Source organism: Phyllobates terribilis, unplaced genomic scaffold (genome assembly GCF_046119375.1).
Source record: "Phyllobates terribilis strain yellow unplaced genomic scaffold, ASM4611937v1 Scaffold_3__8_contigs__length_932513732, whole genome shotgun sequence".
Classification (NCBI taxonomy): Eukaryota; Metazoa; Chordata; class Amphibia; order Anura; family Dendrobatidae; genus Phyllobates; species Phyllobates terribilis.
Genome location: NW_027362763.1, coordinates 20,223,490 through 20,241,229, shown reverse-complemented (window position 1 = coordinate 20,241,229; position 17,740 = coordinate 20,223,490). Strand labels below are relative to the sequence as shown.

Sequence of the window (17,740 nt, the reverse complement as noted above, 5' to 3'; positions counted from 1 at the left end):
AGAGGAGACTGCTGGGAGATTATACAGTATATACTGGAGGATTCTGGGTGATGAGCGGAGAGGAGACTGCTGGGAGATTATACAGTATACACTGGAGGATTCTGGGTGATGAGAGGAGACTGCTGGGAGATTATACAGTATACACTGGAGGATTCTGGGTGATGAGAGGAGACTGCTGGGAGATTATACAGTGTACACTGGAGGATTCTGGGTGATGAGCGGAGAGGAGACTGCTGGGAGATTATACAGTATACACTGGAGGATTCTGGGTGATGAGATGAGAGGAGACTGCTGGGAGATTATACACTGGAGGATTCTGATGTGATGAGCGGAGAGGAGACTGCTGGGACATTATACAGTATACACTGGAGGATTCTGGGTGATGAGAGGAGTCTGCTGGGAGATTATACAGTATACACTGGAGGATACTTGGTGATGAGCGGAGAGGAGACTGCTGGGAGATTATACAGTATACACTGGAGGATTCTGGGTGATGAGAGGAGAGGAGACTGCTGGGAGATTATACAGTATACACTGGAGGATTCTGGGGGATGAGAGGAGAGGAGACTGCTGGGAGATTATACAGTATACACTGGAGGATTCTGGGGGATGAGAGGAGAGGAGACTGCTGGGAGATTATACAGTATACACTGGAGGATTCTGGGGGATGAGAGGAGAGGAGACTGCTGGGAGATTATACAGTATACACTGGAGGATTCTGGGGGATGAGAGGAGAGGAGACTGCTGGGAGATTATACAGTATACACTGGAGGATTCTGGGTGATGAGAGGAGAGGAGACTGCTGGGAGATTATACAGTATACACTGGAGGATTCTGGATGAGGAGAGAAGACAGCTGGGAGATTATACAGTATACACTGGAGGATTCTGGGTGATGAGAGGAGACTGCTGGGAGATTATACAGCATACACTGGAGGATTCTGGGTGATGAGAGGAGAGGAGACTGCTGGGAGATTATACACTGGAGGATTCTGGGTGATGAGCGGAGACTGCTGGGAGATTATACAGTGTACACTGGAGTATTCTGGGTGATGAGAGGAGAGGAGACTGCTGGGAGATTACACAGTATATACTGGAGGATTCTGGGTGATGAGCGGAGAGGAGACTGCTGGGAGATTATACAGTATATACTGGAGGATTCTGGGGGATGAGAGGAGAGGAGACTGCTGGGAGATTATACAGTATACACTGGAGGATTCTGGGTGATGACAGGAGAGGAGACTGCTGGGAGATTATACAGTATACACTGGAGGATTCTGAGTGATGACAGGAGAGGAGACTGCTGGGAGATTATACAGTATACACTGGAGGATTCTGGGTGATGAGCGGAGACTACTGGGAGATTATACAGTGTACACTGGAGGATTCTGGGTGATGAGAGGAGAGGAGACTGCTTTGAGATTACACAGTATATACTGGAGGATTCTGGGTGATGAGCGGAGAGGAGACTGCTGGGAGATTATACAGTGTACACTGGAGGATTCTGGGTGATGAACGGAGAGGAGACTGCTGGGAGATTATACAGTATACACTGGAGGATTCTGGGTGATGAGCAGAGAGGAGACTGCTGGGAGATTATACACTGGAGGATTCTGATGTGATGAGCGGAGAGGAGACTGCTGGGAGATTATACAGTGTACACTGGAGGATTCTGGGTGATGAGCAGAGAGGAGACTGCTGGGAGATTATACACTGGAGGATTCTGGGTGATGAGAGGAGAGGAGACTGCTGGGAGATTATACAGTATACACTGGAGGATTCTGGATGAGGAGAGAAGACAGCTGGGAGATTATACAGTGTACACTGGAGGTTTCTGGGTGATAAGAGGAGAGGAGACTGCTGGGAGATTATACAGTATATACTGGAGGATTCTGGGTGATGAGCGGAGAGGAGACTGCTGGGAGATTATACAGTATATACTGGAGGATTCTGGGGGATGAGAGGAGAGGAGACTGCTGGGAGATTATACAGTATACACTGGAGGATTCTGATGTGATGAGCGGAGAGGAGACTGCTGGGAGATTATACAGTATACACTGGAGGATTCTGATGTGATGAGCGGAGAGGAGACTGCTGGGAGATTATACAGTATACACTGGAGGATTCTGGGTGATGAGAGGAGACTGCTGGGAGATTATACAGTGTACACTGGAGGATTCTGGGTGATGAGAGGAGACTGCTGGGAGATTATACAGTATACACTGGAGGATTCTGGGGGATGAGCTGAGAGGAGACTGCTGGGAGATTATACAGTATATACTGGAGGATTCTGGGTGATGAGCGGAGAGGAGACTGCTGGGAGATTATACAGTATACACTGGAGGATTCTGGGTGATGAGCGGAGAGGAGAATGCTGGGAGATTATACAGTATACACTGGAGGATTCTGGGTGATGAGCGTAGAGGAGACTGCTGGGAGATTATACAGTATACACTGGAGGATTCTGGGTGATGAGCAGAGAGGAGACTGCTGGGAGATTATACACTGGAGGATTCTGATGTGATGAGCGGAGAGGAGACTGCTGGGAGATTACACAGTATACACTGGAGGATTCTGGGTGATGAGCGGAGACTGCTGGGACATTATACAGTATACACTGGACGATTCTGGGTGATGAGAAGAGACTGCTAGGAGATTATACAGTATACACTGGAGGATTCTGGGTGATGAGAGGAGACTGCTGGGAGATTATACAGTATACACTGGAGGATACTTGGTGATGAGCGGAGAGGAGACTGCTGGGAGATTATTCAGTATACACTGGACGATTCTGGGGGATGAGCTGAGAGTAAACTGCTGGGAGATTATACCGTATACACTGGAGGATTCTGGGGGATGAGCGGAGAGGGGACTGCTGCGAGATTATACACTGGAGGATTCTGGGTGATGAGAGGAGACTGCTGGGAGATTATACAGTATATACTGGAGGATTCTGGGTGATGAGCGGAGAGGAGACTGCTGGGAGATTATACAGTATACACTGGAGGATTCTGGGTGAGGAGAGGAGACTGCTGGGAGATTATACAGTGTACACTGGAGGATTCTGGGTGATGAGCGGAGAGGAGACTGCTGGGAGATTATACAGTATACACTGGAGGATTCTGGGTGATGAGATGAGAGGAGACTGCTGGGAGATTATACAGTATACACTGGAGGATTCTGGGGGATGAGAGGAGAGGAGACTGCTGGGAGATTATACCGTATACACTGGAGAATTCTGGGGGATGAGCGGAGAGGGGACTGCTGGGAGATTATACAGTATACACTGGAGGATTCTGGGGGATGAGCTGAGAGGAGAGTGCTGGGAGATTATACAGTATATACTGGAGGATTCTGGGTGATGAGCAGAGAGGAGACTGCTGGGAGATTATACACTGGAGGATTCTGATGTGATGAGCAGAGAGGAGACTGCTGGGAGATTATACACTGGAGGATTCTGGGTGGTGAGCGGAGACTGCTGGGAGATTATACAGTATACACTGGAGGATTCTGGGTGATGAGAGGAGTGGAGACTGCTGGGAGATTATACAGTATATACTGGGGGATTCTGGGTGATGAGCGGAGAGGAGACTGCTGGGAGATTATACAGTATACACTGGAGAATTCTGGGTGATGAGCGGAGAGGAGACTGCTGGGAGATTATACAGTATATACTGGAGGATTCTGGGGGATGAGAGGAGAGGAGACTGCTGGGAGATTATACAGTATACACTGGAGGATTCTGGGTGATGACAGGAGAGGAGACTGCTGGGAGATTATACAGTATACACTGGAGGATTCTGGGTGATGAGCGGAGACTGCTGGGAGATTATACAGTATACACTGGAGGAATCTGGGTGATGAGAGGAGAGCAGACTGCTGGGAGATTATACAGTATACACTGGAGGATTCTGGGTGATGAGCGGAGAGGAGACTGCTGGTAGGTTATACAGTATACACTGGAGGATTCTGGGTGATGAGCGGAGAGGAGACTGCTGGGAGATTATACAGTATACTCTGGAGGAGTCTGGGTGATGAGCGGAGAGGAGGCTGCTGGGAGATTATACAGTATACACTGGAGGATTCTGGGTGATGAGAGGAGACTGCTAGGAGATTATACAGTATACACTGGAGGATTCTGGGTGATGAGAGGAGACTGCTGGGAGATTATACAGTATACTCTGGAGGATTCTGTGAGATTATACAGTATACAATGGAGGATTCTGTGAGATTATACAGTATACAATGGAGGATTCTGGGAGATTATACAGTATACAATGGAGGATTCTGTGAGATTATACAGTATACAATGGAGGATTCTGGGAGATTATACAGTATACACTGGAGGATTCTGGGTGATGAGAGGTGACTGCTGTGATGTTATACAGTATACACTAGAGGATTCTGGGTGATGAGCGGAGACTCCAGGGAGATTATACAGTATACACTTGAGGATTCTGGGAGATTATACAGTATACACTTGAGGATTCTGGGAGATTATACAGTATACAATGGAGGATTCTGGGAGATTATACAGTATACAATGGAGGATTCTGTGAGATTATACAGTATACAATGGAGGATTCTGGGAGATTATACAGTATACACTGGAGGATTCTGGGTGATGAGCGGAGACTGCTGGGAGATTGTACAGTATACACTGGAGGATTCTGGGTGATGACAGGAGAGGAGACTGCTGGGAGATTATACAGTATACACTGGAGGATTCTTGGTGATGAGAGGAGAGGAGACTGCTGGGAGATTATACAGCATACACTGGAGGATTCTGGGTGATGAGAGGAGACTGCTGGGAGATTATACACTGGAGAATTCTGGGTGATGAGCGGAGACTGCTGGGAGATTATACAGTGTACACTGGAGGATTCTGGGTGATGAGAGGAGAGGAGACTGCTGGGAGATTATACTGTATATACTGGAGGATTCTGGGTGATGAGCGGAGAGGAGACTGCTGGGAGATTATACAGTATATACTGGAGGATTCTGGGGGATGAGAGGAGAGGAGACTGCTGGGAGATTATACAGTATACACTGGAGGATTCTGGGGGATGACAGGAGAGGAGACTGCTGGGAGATTATACAGTATACACTGGAGGATTCTGATGTGATTAGCGGAGAGGAGACTGCTGGGAGATTATACAGTATACACTGGAGGATTCTGATGTGATGAGCGGAGAGGAGACTGCTGGGAGATTATACAGTATACACTGGAGGATTCTGGGTGATGAGAGGAGACTGCTGGGAGATTATACAGTGTACACTGGAGGATTCTGGGTGATGAGAGGAGACTGCTGGGAGATTATACAGTATACACTGGAGGATTCTGGGGGATGAGCTGAGAGGAGAGTGCTGGGAGATTATACAGTATATACTGGAGGATTCTGGGTGATGAGCGGAGAGGAGACTGCTGGGAGATTATACAGTGTACACTGGAGGATTCTGGGTGATGAGCGGAGAGGAGACTGCTGGGAGATTATACAGTATATACTGGAGGATTCTGGGTGATGAGCGGAGAGGAGACTGCTGGGAGATTATACAGTATATACTGGAGGATTCTGGGGGATGAGAGGAGAGGAGACTGCTGGGAGATTATACAGTATACACTGGAGGATTCTGGGTGATGACAGGAGAGGAGACTGCTGGGAGATTATACAGTATACACTGGAGGATTCTTGGTGATGAGAGGAGAGGAGACTGCTGGGAGATTATACAGCATACACTGAAAGATTCTGGGTGATGAGAGGAGACTGCTGGGAGATTATACACTGGAGGATTCTGGGTGATGAGCGGAGACTGCTGGGAGATTATACAGTGTACACTGGAGGATTCTGGGTGATGAGAGGAGAGGAGACTGCTGGGAGATTATACAGTATATACTGGAGGATTCTGGGTGATGAGCGGAGAGGAGACTGCTGGGAGATTATACAGTATATACTGGAGGATTCTGGGGGATGAGAGGAGAGGAGACTGCTGGGAGATTATACAGTATACACTGGAGGATTCTGATGTGATGAGCGGAGAGGAGACTGCTGGGAGATTATACAGTATACACTGGAGGATTCTGGGTGATGAGCGGAGACTGCTGGGAGATTATACAGTGTACACTGGAGGATTCTGGGTGATGAGAGGAGAGTGCTGGGAGATTATACAGTATATACTGGAGGATTCTGGGTGATGAGCGGAGAGGAGACTGCTGGGAGATTATACAGTATATACTGGAGGATTCTGGGGGATGAGAGGAGAGGAGACTGCTGGGAGATTATACAGTATACACTGGAGGATTCTGGGTGATGAGAGGAGAGGAGACTGCTGGGAGATTATACAGTATACACTGGAGGATTCTGGGTGATGAGCGGAGAGGAGACTGCTGGGAGATTATACAGTATACACTGGAGGATTCTGGGTGATGAGAGGAGACTGCTGGGAGATTATACAGTGTACACTGGAGGATTCTGGGTGATGAGAGGAGACTGCTGGGAGATTATACAGTATACACTGGAGGATTCTGGGGGATGAGCTGAGAGGAGAGTGCTGGGAGATTATACAGTATATACTGGAGGATTCTGGGTGATGAGCGGAGAGGAGACTGCTGGGAGATTATACAGTGTACACTGGAGGATTCTGGGTGACGAGCGGAGAGGAGACTGCTGGGAGATTATACAGTATACACTGGAGGATTCTGGGTGATGAGCAGAGAGGAGACTGCTGGGAGATTATACACTGGAGGATTCTGATGTGATGAGCGGAGAGGAGACTGCTGGAACATTATACAGTATACACTGGAGGATTCTGGGTGATGAAAGGAGAGGAGACTGCTGGGAGATTATACAGTGTACACTGGAGGATTCTGGGTGATGAGAGGAGACTGCTGGGAGATTTTACAGTATACACTGGAGGATTCTGGGTGATGAGAGGAGACTGCTGGGAGATTATACACTGGAGGATTCTGGGTGATGAGCGGAGACTTCTGGGAGATTATACAGTATACACTGGAGGATTCTGGGTGATGACAGGAGAGGAGACTGCTGGGAGATTATACAGTATACACTGGAGGATTCTTGGTGATGAGAGGAGAGGAGACTGCTGGGAGATTATACAGTGTACTCTTGAGGATTCTGGGTGAGGAGAGGTGACTGCTGGGAGATTATACAGTATATACTGGAGGATTCTGGGTGATGAGTGGAGAGGAGACTGCTGGGAGATTATACAGTATACACTGGAGGATTCTGGGTGATGAGCGGAGAGGAGACTGCTGGGAGATTATACAGTATACACTGGAGGATTCTGGGGGATGAGCTGAGAGGAGAGTGCTGGGAGATTATACAGTATATACTGGAGGATTCTGGGTGATGAGCAGAGAGGAGACTGCTGGGAGATTATACACTGGAGGATTCTGGGTGGTGAGCGGAGACTGCTGGGAGATTATACAGTATACACTGGAGGATTCTGGGTGATGAGAGGAGTGGAGACTGCTGGGAGATTATACAGTATATACTGGAGGATTCTGGGTGATGAGCGGAGAGGAGACTGCTGGGAGATTATACAGTATACACTGGAGAATTCTGGGTGATGAGCGGAGAGGAGACTGCTGGGAGATTATACAGTATACACTGGAGGATTCTGGGTAATGAGAGGAGACTGCTGGAAGATTATACTGTATACACTGGAGGATTCTGGGTGATGAGCGGAGACTGCTGGGAGATTATACAGTATACACTGGAGGATTCTGGGTGATGAGAGGAGAGCAGACTGCTGGGAGATTATACAGTATACACTGGAGGATTCTGGGTGATGAGCGGAGACTGCTGGGAGATTATACAGTATACACTGGAGGATTCTGGGTGATGAGAGGAGAGCAGACTGCTGGGAAATTATACAGTATTTACTGGAGGATTCTGGGTGATGAGAGGAGAGGAGACTGCTGGGAGATTATACAGTATACTCTGGAGGAGTCTGGGTGATGAGAGGAGACTGCTAGGAGATTATACAGTATACACTGGAGGATTCTGGGTGATGAGAGGAGACTGCTGGGAGATTATACAGTATACACTGGAGGATTCTGGGTGATGAGAGGAGACTGCTGGGAGATTATACAGTATACACTGGAGGATTCTGGGTGATGAGAGGAGACTGCTGGGAGATTATACAGTATACACTGGAGGATTCTGGGTGATGAGAGGAGACTGCAGGGAGATTATACAGTATACACTGGAGGATTCTGGGTGATGAGAGGAGACTGCTGGGAGATTATACAGTATACTCTGGAGGATTCTGTGAGATTATACAGTATACAATGGAGGATTCTGGGAGATTATACAGTATACAATGGAGGATTCTGTGAGATTATACAGTATACAATGGAGGATTCTGGGAGATTATACAGTATACACTGGAGGATTCTGGGTGATGAGAGGTGACTGCTGTGATGTTATACAGTATACACTGGAGGATTCTGGGTGATGAGAGAAGACTGCTGGGAGATTCTACAGTATACACTGGAGGATTCTGGGTGATGAGCGGAGATTATACAGTATACACTGGAGGATTCTGGGTGATGAGCTGAGAGGAGACTGCTGGGAGATTATACAGTATACACTGGAGGATTCTGGGTGATGAGAGGAGACTGCTGGGAGATTATACAGTATGCTCTGGAGCAGGGGTGGGCAATTAATTTTCCCGAGGGGCCACATGAGAGACTGTGACTGTTGGGGAGGGCCGAACCAATAGGCTGAAATTAATTCTGCTCAATATTAATATTAACATATTAATTCTAATTATTATTATTAATGATTACATAAATATGAATTGTGTAACTTAATATTGAGCAGAATTAAGTGTGCTGACATCCCCCTATATACAGCTTGAGCCCCCACACAGCCTCTCTATATACAGCATGAGTCCTACACAGCCCCCCATGTCCATTATGAGTCCCACACAGCCCCACAAGGCCAGCATGAGCCCCACACAGCCCCCCCATGTTCAGCATGAGCCCCACACAGCCCCCCCGTGGCCAGCATGAGCCCCACACATCCCTCCCGTGTCAAGCATGAGCCCCACACAGCCCCCTCATGTCCAGCATGAGCCTCACACAGCCCCCTCATGTCCAGTATGAGAGCCCAAGAGCCTCCCCAGTGTCCAGCATGACAGCCCTCCCGTTTCCAGTATGACAGCCCTCCTTAGTGTCCAGCATTAAAGCCTCCCAGTGCCCAGCATTAAAGCCCCCCAGTTTCCAGTATGAGAGCACCCCTGTGTCCAGCATGACAGCCCTCCTTATTGTCCAGCATGAGAGCCCCCCAGTGTCTCCAGCATGACAGCCCTCCCCAGTGTCCAGCCTGACAGCCCCCCCCAGTGTCCAGCATTACAGCCCCCTCTGTGTCCAGCATGAGAGAGCCCCTCTGTGTCCAGCATGAGAGAGCCCCTCTGTGTCCAACATGAGAGAGCCCCTCTGTGTCCAGCATGAGAGCCCCCCCCTGTGTCCAGCATGAGAGCCTCCCTGTGTCCAGCATGAGAGCCCCCCTGTGTTCAGCCTGAGAGTACCCCCCCTGTGTCCAGCATTAAAGCCCCCCCTTCGTCCAGCATGAGAGTGCCCCCCCTGTGTCCATCATTAAAGCCCCCCCTATGTCCAGCATATACTTACCTCACTTCCTGTTCCCCTGGCGCTCCTGTCTGAGAAGCACTGACTCTCCGCAGTGCACAGGCTGACGCCATCGCGTCAGCTGTTTCTAATGCTGATTGATGGAAGAGCGCGGTAGCGGCCCCTTTTCCACCAATGCATTCACAGCGGATTGAGACCGCGGATTGAGACAGCGGTGACGGCGTGTGGGCGGGCAGTGACGGCGGGCAGTGACGGCATGTGTGTGAGCTGGGAAGGGCATAGTGGGGCCCGTGGGCCACTGTTATCAGCCCCTTGGCAGTCTTGGTCCACGGGCCGGACTGGAACAGCCAGAGGGCCGAATGTGGCCCGCGGGCCGCACTTTGCCCAAGTCTGCTCTGGAGGATTCTGGGAGGTTATACAGTATACACTGGAGGATTCTAGGAGATTATACAGTATGCACTGGAGGGTTCTGGGAGGTTATACAGTGTACCCTGGAGGATTCTGGGAGATTATACAGTATACACTGGAGGATTCTGGGTGATGAGAGGAGACTGCTGGGAGATTATACAGTATGCACTGGAGGATTCTGGGTGATGAGAGGAGACTGCTGGGAGATTATACAGTTTACACTGGAGGATTCTGGGTGAGGAGAGGAGACTGCTGGGAGATTATACAGTATACACTGGAGGATTCTGGGTGATGAGGGGAGACTGCTGGGAGATTATACAGTATACACTGGAGGATTCTGGGAGGTTATACAGTATACACTGGAGGATTCTGGGAGGTTATACAGTATACACTGGAGGATTCTGGGAGGTTATACAGTATACACTGGAGGATTCTGGGTGATGAGAGGAGACTGCTGGGAGATTCTACAGTATACACTGGAGGATTCTGGGTGATGAGAGGAGACTGCTGGGAGATTATACAGTATACTCTGGAGGATTCTGGGAGATTATACAGTATACACTGGAGGATTCTGGGAGGTTATACAGTATACACTGGAGGATTCTGGGTGATGAGAGGAGACTGCTGGGAGATTCTACAGTATACACTGGAGGATTCTGGGTGATGAGAGGAGACTGCTGGGAGATTATACAGTATACACTGGAGGATTCTGGGAGATTATACAGTATACACTGGAGGATTCTGGGTGATGAGAGGAGTCTGCTGGGAGATTATACAGTATACACTGGAGGATTCTGGGTGATGAGCAGAGAGGAGACTGCTGGGAGATTATACAGTATACACTGGAGGATTCTGGGTGATGAGCAGAGAGGATACTGCTGGGAGATTATACAGTATACACTGGAGGATTCTGAATTATGAGAGGAGACTGCTGGGAGATTATACAGTATACACTGGAGGATTCTGGGTGATGAGAGGAGACTGCTGGGAGATTATACAGTATACACTGGAGGATTCTGGGAGGTTATACAGTATACACTGGAGGATTCTGGGAGATTATACAGTATACTCTGGAGGATTCTGGGAGGTTATACAGTATACACTGGAGGATTGTGGGTGATGTTGGCTTCCTATATACCATATGCCCTCTCTCCCTACAGACCTCAGAGGACCCTGGAGGACACCAGGACATTATGATGGAGGATCAGCCGCTTCCTCTCTTCCCCGGTAAGGAGAGGCCAGTATGTGACTGGAGGAGATCCTCGCACACATTAGCGCCGGGTCTCTTCCGGGATAGGGCTCTTTATTGTCCTGATGTAGAAGCGATTGTGAGTTGTTCTCAGCTTTGGTGTAAATGAAAGTGACCACAGGAGACCTGGAGGGATCAGTGACCGCAAGAATGGAGTGATGGTGGCGGTGGCCACAGACAAGTCCTCTCTCCTCCTTCCTGACTGATTCCTCTATAGTTATTTGTTTTGCTCTTTACATCAGAAGATAATTTCCTGCTTGTAAGTAGAATGACAACGTACAGAGGAGACTCGATATCCTTGACTTTATTTTCTGTCTGATTTTGTGTTACTGGAGAAGATACAATAAAGAGACCAACTCTTCCATGCTGTTTCCTTCCCCTCTAAAGGTGAATCCTCATGGAGGTTACGACATTGTCTGACTCTCTATAAGAGAAGACCTTTGTATGAAGAACAGGTGCATTGTCACGGTTTCTCTCCTACAGATGGACTTCGTGTAAGAAATCCCCCGGAGAGATGTCCTGCTCCTCTCTATTCCCAGGATTGTCCAGAGGAGAATGTCCCAGAGAATCCTCGGGTAGGTGGCGCAACCTTCTCACCCAAATACGATAATAAATCTCTGATTCGTGGCTCATTTCACATTTTTCTTCTATTTTAGGGTGAAGACCTGATTAATATCAAGGTTGAGGTCATAGATGAAGAAGAGGAGACCGAGTTCATGACCGAGCAGCAGTGTAAGGAGGGGAACGATCATGTCTGTTAGAGGGTCACCTAGATACTACTCCCATCACCCCATGTAACAATCTCTTGTCCGGCTGTTTCCTACAGATGGACTCCGTGTAAGAAATCCCCCAGAGAGATGTCCGGGTCCTCCGTATTCCCAGGACTGTCCGGAGAGTCAGCAGGTAGATGGGGGTGCGCTCAGAGATTTGGGGGCTTCTTCTGGTGATGTGTCTGTTGTATTGTACTGAGCTGTTATATATGTGACATCAGGGTGGAGATCTGACCATCATTAAAGTGGAGTATGAAGAAAAGCAGATGATTGACGATCAGCCGTGTTTAAGCCATGTGAAGGAGGAGACTCCAGGAGATGATACCGCAGGTATGTAATAATGGGGTCACCGGTGTCTTCTGGTGAAGCTCCTTCTTACAGCTACGACATTAACACATCTGATAATAGTGTTGGACTGAGGTGTGTACATAGACATTCTGTCTCTCGTGGTCCGCGTATCCTTCCTGTGGTTTGGAATCTTTTCTTTTACACTTTAGCTGTGAATATCAGCTCCACTAGTCACTGGCATCTGAGGAAAACTCAATGTTTTTTTTTTATAGAATATCTTCATTGACAGTTTAATGACCATCTCAAGAAGTCACCAAGATCTTTAAAAGAAATTATTAATTCCAGGAAAACAACTTCAATGTCTGGGATAGAACCTGAGTACAGGCTCTTCTGATCCTTTGTAAAAGAAATGTCAAGAAAACGCTTCTTGCCCTGCCAGGACCTTGGTGCCCTTTCTTATCCTGATATCAGAAACCTGACTGTTACCTCCAGTAGAGGTTGAGAGGCTATAGCAGTGGTTCTTAAGCCTTAAAAAAATATAAATGTCCAAGATAAAACCTCAAACAGTTCATTTCTTCTGTCCGGTTTTGACTCAAGCTTCTGACTCCCCTGCAAAGTGGCAAAGAAAAAGCCATATCTGAGACTGGCCAATAAAAGGAGAAGATTAATATGGGCAAAAGAACACAGACATTGGACAGAGGAAGATTGGAAAAAAGTTTTATGGACAGACTAATCAAAGTTTGAGGTGTTTGGATCACACAGAAGAACATTTGTGAGACGCAGAACAACTGAAAAGATGCTGGAAGAGTGCCTGACGCCATCTGTCAAGCATGGTGGAGGTAATGTGATGGTCTGGGGTTGCTTTGGTGCTGGTAAAGTGGGAGATTTGTACAAGGTAAATGGGATTTTGAATAAGGAAGGCTATCTTTCCATTTTTGCAACGCCATGCCATACCCTGTGGACAGCGCTTGATTGGAGCCAATTTCATCCTACAACAGGACAATGACCCAAAGCACACCTCCAAATTATGCATGAACTATCTAGGGAAGAAGCAGGCAGCTGGTATTCTATCTGTAATGGAGTGGCCAGCGCAGTCACCAGATCTCAACCCCATTCAGCTGTTGTGGGAGCCGCTTGACCGTATGGTGTGCAAAAAGTGCCCATCAAGCCAATCCAACTTGTGGAGGGGCTTCAGGAAGCATGGGGGGAAATGTCTCAAGATTACCTCAGCAAATTAACAGCTAGAATGCCAAAGGTCTGCAATGCTGGAATTGCTGCAAAGGAGCATTCTGTGCCCAAAGCAAAGTGTGAAGGAGAAAATTATTCTAATAAAAATCATTATTTCTAACCTTGTCACTGTCTGGACGATATTTTATAATCATTTTGCAACTCATTTGATAAATAAAAGTATGAGTTTTCATGGAAAACACAAAATTGTTTGGGTGACCCCAAACCTTTGGACGGTAGTGTATATACACTACTCAAAAATATAAAGGGAACACTTAAACAACAGAATATAACTCCAAGTGAATCAAACTTCTGTGAAATCAAACTGTCCACTTAGGAAGCAACACTGATTGACAATCAATTTCACATGCTGTTGCGCAAATGGAATAGACAATAGATGGAAATTATTGGTAATTATCAAGACACCCTCAATAAAGGAGTGGTTCTGCAGGTGGGGACCACAGACCACATCTCAGTACCAATGCTTTCTGGCTGATGTTGTGGTCACTTTTGAATGTTGGTTGTGCTTTCACTCTCATAGTAGAATGAGACGGACTCTACAACCCACAGAAGTTGCTCAGGTAGTGCAGCTCATCCAGGATGGCACATCAATGCGAGCTGTGGCAAGAAGGTTTGCTGTGTCTGTCAGCGTAGTGTCCAGAGGCTGGAGGCGCTACCAGGGGACAGGCCAGTACACCAGGAGACGTGGAGGGGGCCGTAGGAGGGCAACAACCCAGCAGCAGGCCCGCTACCTCCGCCTTTGTGCAAGGAGGAACAGGAGGAGCACTGCCACAGCCCTGCAAAATGACCTCCAGCAGGCCACAAATGTGCATGTGTCTGCACAAATGGTTAGAAACCGACTCCATGAGGGTGGTATGAGGGCCCGACGTCCACAGATGGGGGTTGTGCTCACAGCCCAACACTGTGCAGGACGCTTGGCATTTGCCACAGAACACCAGGATTGGCAAAGTCGCTACTGGCGCCCTGTGCTCTTCACAGTTGAAAGCAGGTTCACACTGAGCACATGTGACAGACGTGACAGAGTCTGGAGACGCCGTGGAGAGCGATCTGCTGCCTGCAACATTCTTCAGCATGACCGGTTTGGCAGTGGGTCAGTAATGGTGTGGGGTGGCATTTCTTTGGAGGGCCGCACAGCCCTCCATGTGCTCGCCAGAGGTAGCCTGACTGCCATTAGGTACCGAGATGAGATCCTCAGACCCTTGTGAGACCATATGCTGGTGTGGTTGGCCCTGGGTTTCTCCTAATGCAGGACAATGCTAGACCTCATGTGGCTGGAGTGTGTCAGCAGTTCCTGCAAGATGAAGGCATTGAAGCTATGGACTGGCCGTCCGTTCCCCAAACCTGAATCCGATTGAGCACATCTGGGACATCATGTCTCGCTCCATCCACCAACGTCACGTTGCACCACAGACTGTCCAGGAGTTGGCGGATGCTTTAGTCCAGGTCTGGGAGGAGGTCCCACAGGAGACCATCCACAACCTCATCAGGAGCATGCCCAGGCGTTGTAGGGAGGTCATACAGGCACGTGGAGGCCACACACAATACTCAGCCTCATCAGGAGCATGCCCAGGCGTTGTAGGGAGGTCATACAGGCACGTGGAGGCCACACACAATACTCAACCTCATCAGGAGCATGCCCAGGCGTTGTAGGGAGGTCATACTGGCACGTGGAGTCCACACAGAATATTGAGACTCATTTTGACTTGTTTTAAGGACATTACATCAAAGTTGGATCAGCCTGTATTGTGTTTATTCGTACTCCCATGACAGCACCACGAGAGAGAGGATCCGCCCATCATGGACAGGAAACCTACAGGTTAAAAAGGGCTGCACCTCTCTCCCGCCTCAGTTTAGGTTTCCTGTCCATGATGGGAGACCTATCAGGTTCCTGCAGGAGGAAAATTGGAGCGGTCTCTTGCCCAGAGGGATAGACAGGGTACCTGGAGCGATGAGGTTCCTCCCCTGGTCGGTCCTCTTCTTCCTGGAGACGCCACGGCAGGGCTCATTGGGGCACCTCCGTGCGCGTTGCGGCCAGCGTGACATCCCCTCACTGGAGCTGGATGGTCCGCTGTATGTGTGGATGGAGGCCGAATGCGGGTAAGACTTTCTAACCCCCCCCCCCCCCCCCAAAAGCGGTGGGGACACCGGAGCAGTATGGGCCTCCCGGAACGGATGATCGTCCCGCAGGTGTTCTGCCCAGCCCGGGGAGGGGGTAGGGGGTAGGGGGGAGGAGGAAAAAAAAAAAAAAAAAAGATACCTGCATGGCCAGTATATAAGAAGGTCTGGCTATATGCAGAGGTGCTTCCCAGCCCTTTGTTTTCTTGTATACAATGGGAGATACACAGGAGCTTTCACCTCAGCAAGAGGAGCAGCCCTCTGGGGAGCCCTCACAACAGGCGGTACAACGTCGTTCCCGAACCGGGTCCAGCCGTTCTACTGAGAAGTTTACCGCTAAGAGCAGGAAGGAAGGTCCTGTCCTTCGGTGTGATCCTCCGCCGGTTAAGAAGGATTCCTCTGCTTCTACGGTACCGCATATGCCAGGGGGTAAGTGGACTCTCCGTGAAAGTTCTACTAATGGCTCCTCTTTTTTTTCTTCTTTGTCTATGGAATTTTTTTTTCAGAGCAAGAAATGTGCGTTTAAATCTAGGCATAAAGAATGTGCCCTATGTAGCAGCCCGCTCCCTGATGCATATACTAAAAAATTGTGCCAGCCTTGTATTGACAAGGTGATGGTAGAAGAGATCCCGGGGTTTTCTTTAGGCCTTAAAACCTTAATTAAAGAAGAAGTAGGCAAAGCCTTGCGTGAGAATTCTGAGGTCAGGCATTCCCCTCAGGACCCTCGACCGGGTTCAGACTCCCACATCTCGGACATTTCTTCCTCTTCCATATCCTCCTCTGATGGCGAATCTGAGAGACAATGTTTCCCTTTAAATGAGGTTGATGCCTTAGTGAAAGCTGTCCGTTCTACTATGGGCATTGTGGACGCTAGACCGGAGAAGTCCCTGGAGGATGTTATGTTTGGAGGTTTAGGTCAAAGAAAGAAAAGATCCTTTCCCATGAACACAAAAATTAAGGATCTTATTGAAAGAGAGTGGCAGAAGCCGGACAGAAAGGGCAGCATCCCTCCCTCTTTCAAAAGGAGATATTCGTTTGACGATTCCGCATGCCCCTCCTGGTCAAAGGCGCCAAGGCTTGATGTAGCCATTGCCAAAGCTTCAAAAAAGGCTTCCCTCCCCTACGACGACATGGGACCTTTAAGAGATCCCCTGGACAGACGAGCAGATACCTTTTTAAAAGGTACCTGGGAGACCTCTACAGGAGCCCTGAAACCAGCAGTGGCTGCCACCTGCACATCCAGGGCCCTGATGGTCTGGCTTGAACAGCTGGACAACCAATTGAAAGAAGGTGTCCCCAAGAAGGAGATCATTTCTTCTCTCCCCCTAGTCCAGGGTGCAGCGGCCTTTCTTGCTGACGCATCTGCGGACTCAGTCAGACTAGCAGCAAAATCGTCAGCTCTTTCAAATGCTGCTCGGCGAGCCCTTTGACTAAAATGCTGGCCGAGAGATGTACAAACAAAGTCTAGACTCTGTACAATTCCTTGTGAGGGTGAATATCTTTTCGGCCAGACTATGGATGATCTGTTGGAAAAAGCAGGAGAATCCTAAGAAGGGCTTTCCATCTGTACCTCTACCCTCTTATAAAAAATCCTTTCGGAGAAAGAAGTTTGTCCGTAGGCGATTCTTTAGAGAACAGGAGAAATTCGAGGAAAAGGGTCGCAAAGTTCCTCCCCAGAGCGGCAGGCTGCCCTCATATCGGAAATACAAGACCTAACAAAGAAAAACGTCTTGATTGAGGTTCCGAAAACAGAAGAGGGAGACGGATTCTACTCCTCGCTCTTCTTGATTCCCAAGCCGGATGGGTGTTTCAGGACTATCATAAATTTAAAATCCTTAAATAGGTTTCTTAGAATAGACACCTTCAAAATGGAATCGTTAAAAACAATAATAAAATTGCTTTTTCCCCACTGTTTTATGGTTGTCCTGGATCTGAAAGACGCTTACTACCATGTCCCCATTCATAGCGATTATCAAAAGTATTTAAGATTAGCCAAAAATTAAAGGGGTGATAAAACACTACCAGCACACCACCCTTCCCTTTGGATTAG

At 48.4% G+C, this 17,740-nt stretch overlaps 1 protein-coding gene across 2 annotated transcripts in view; it reads left to right on the top strand.

The window, feature by feature from the left end:
* LOC141258709 (uncharacterized) overlaps window positions 1-17,740 on the top strand; it is a 67,391-nt gene that overhangs the window by 37,927 nt on the left and 11,724 nt on the right. For both annotated transcript variants that reach the window (XM_073673731.1, XM_073673732.1), the window contains exons 4-8: window positions 11,181-11,247; window positions 11,753-11,844; window positions 11,926-12,001; window positions 12,096-12,172; window positions 12,261-12,369. In XM_073673731.1, the coding sequence (XP_073529832.1) occupies window positions 11,181-11,247; window positions 11,753-11,844; window positions 11,926-12,001; window positions 12,096-12,172; window positions 12,261-12,369 (421 nt within the window). The remainder of the gene's footprint in view (window positions 1-11,180; window positions 11,248-11,752; window positions 11,845-11,925; window positions 12,002-12,095; window positions 12,173-12,260; window positions 12,370-17,740) is intronic.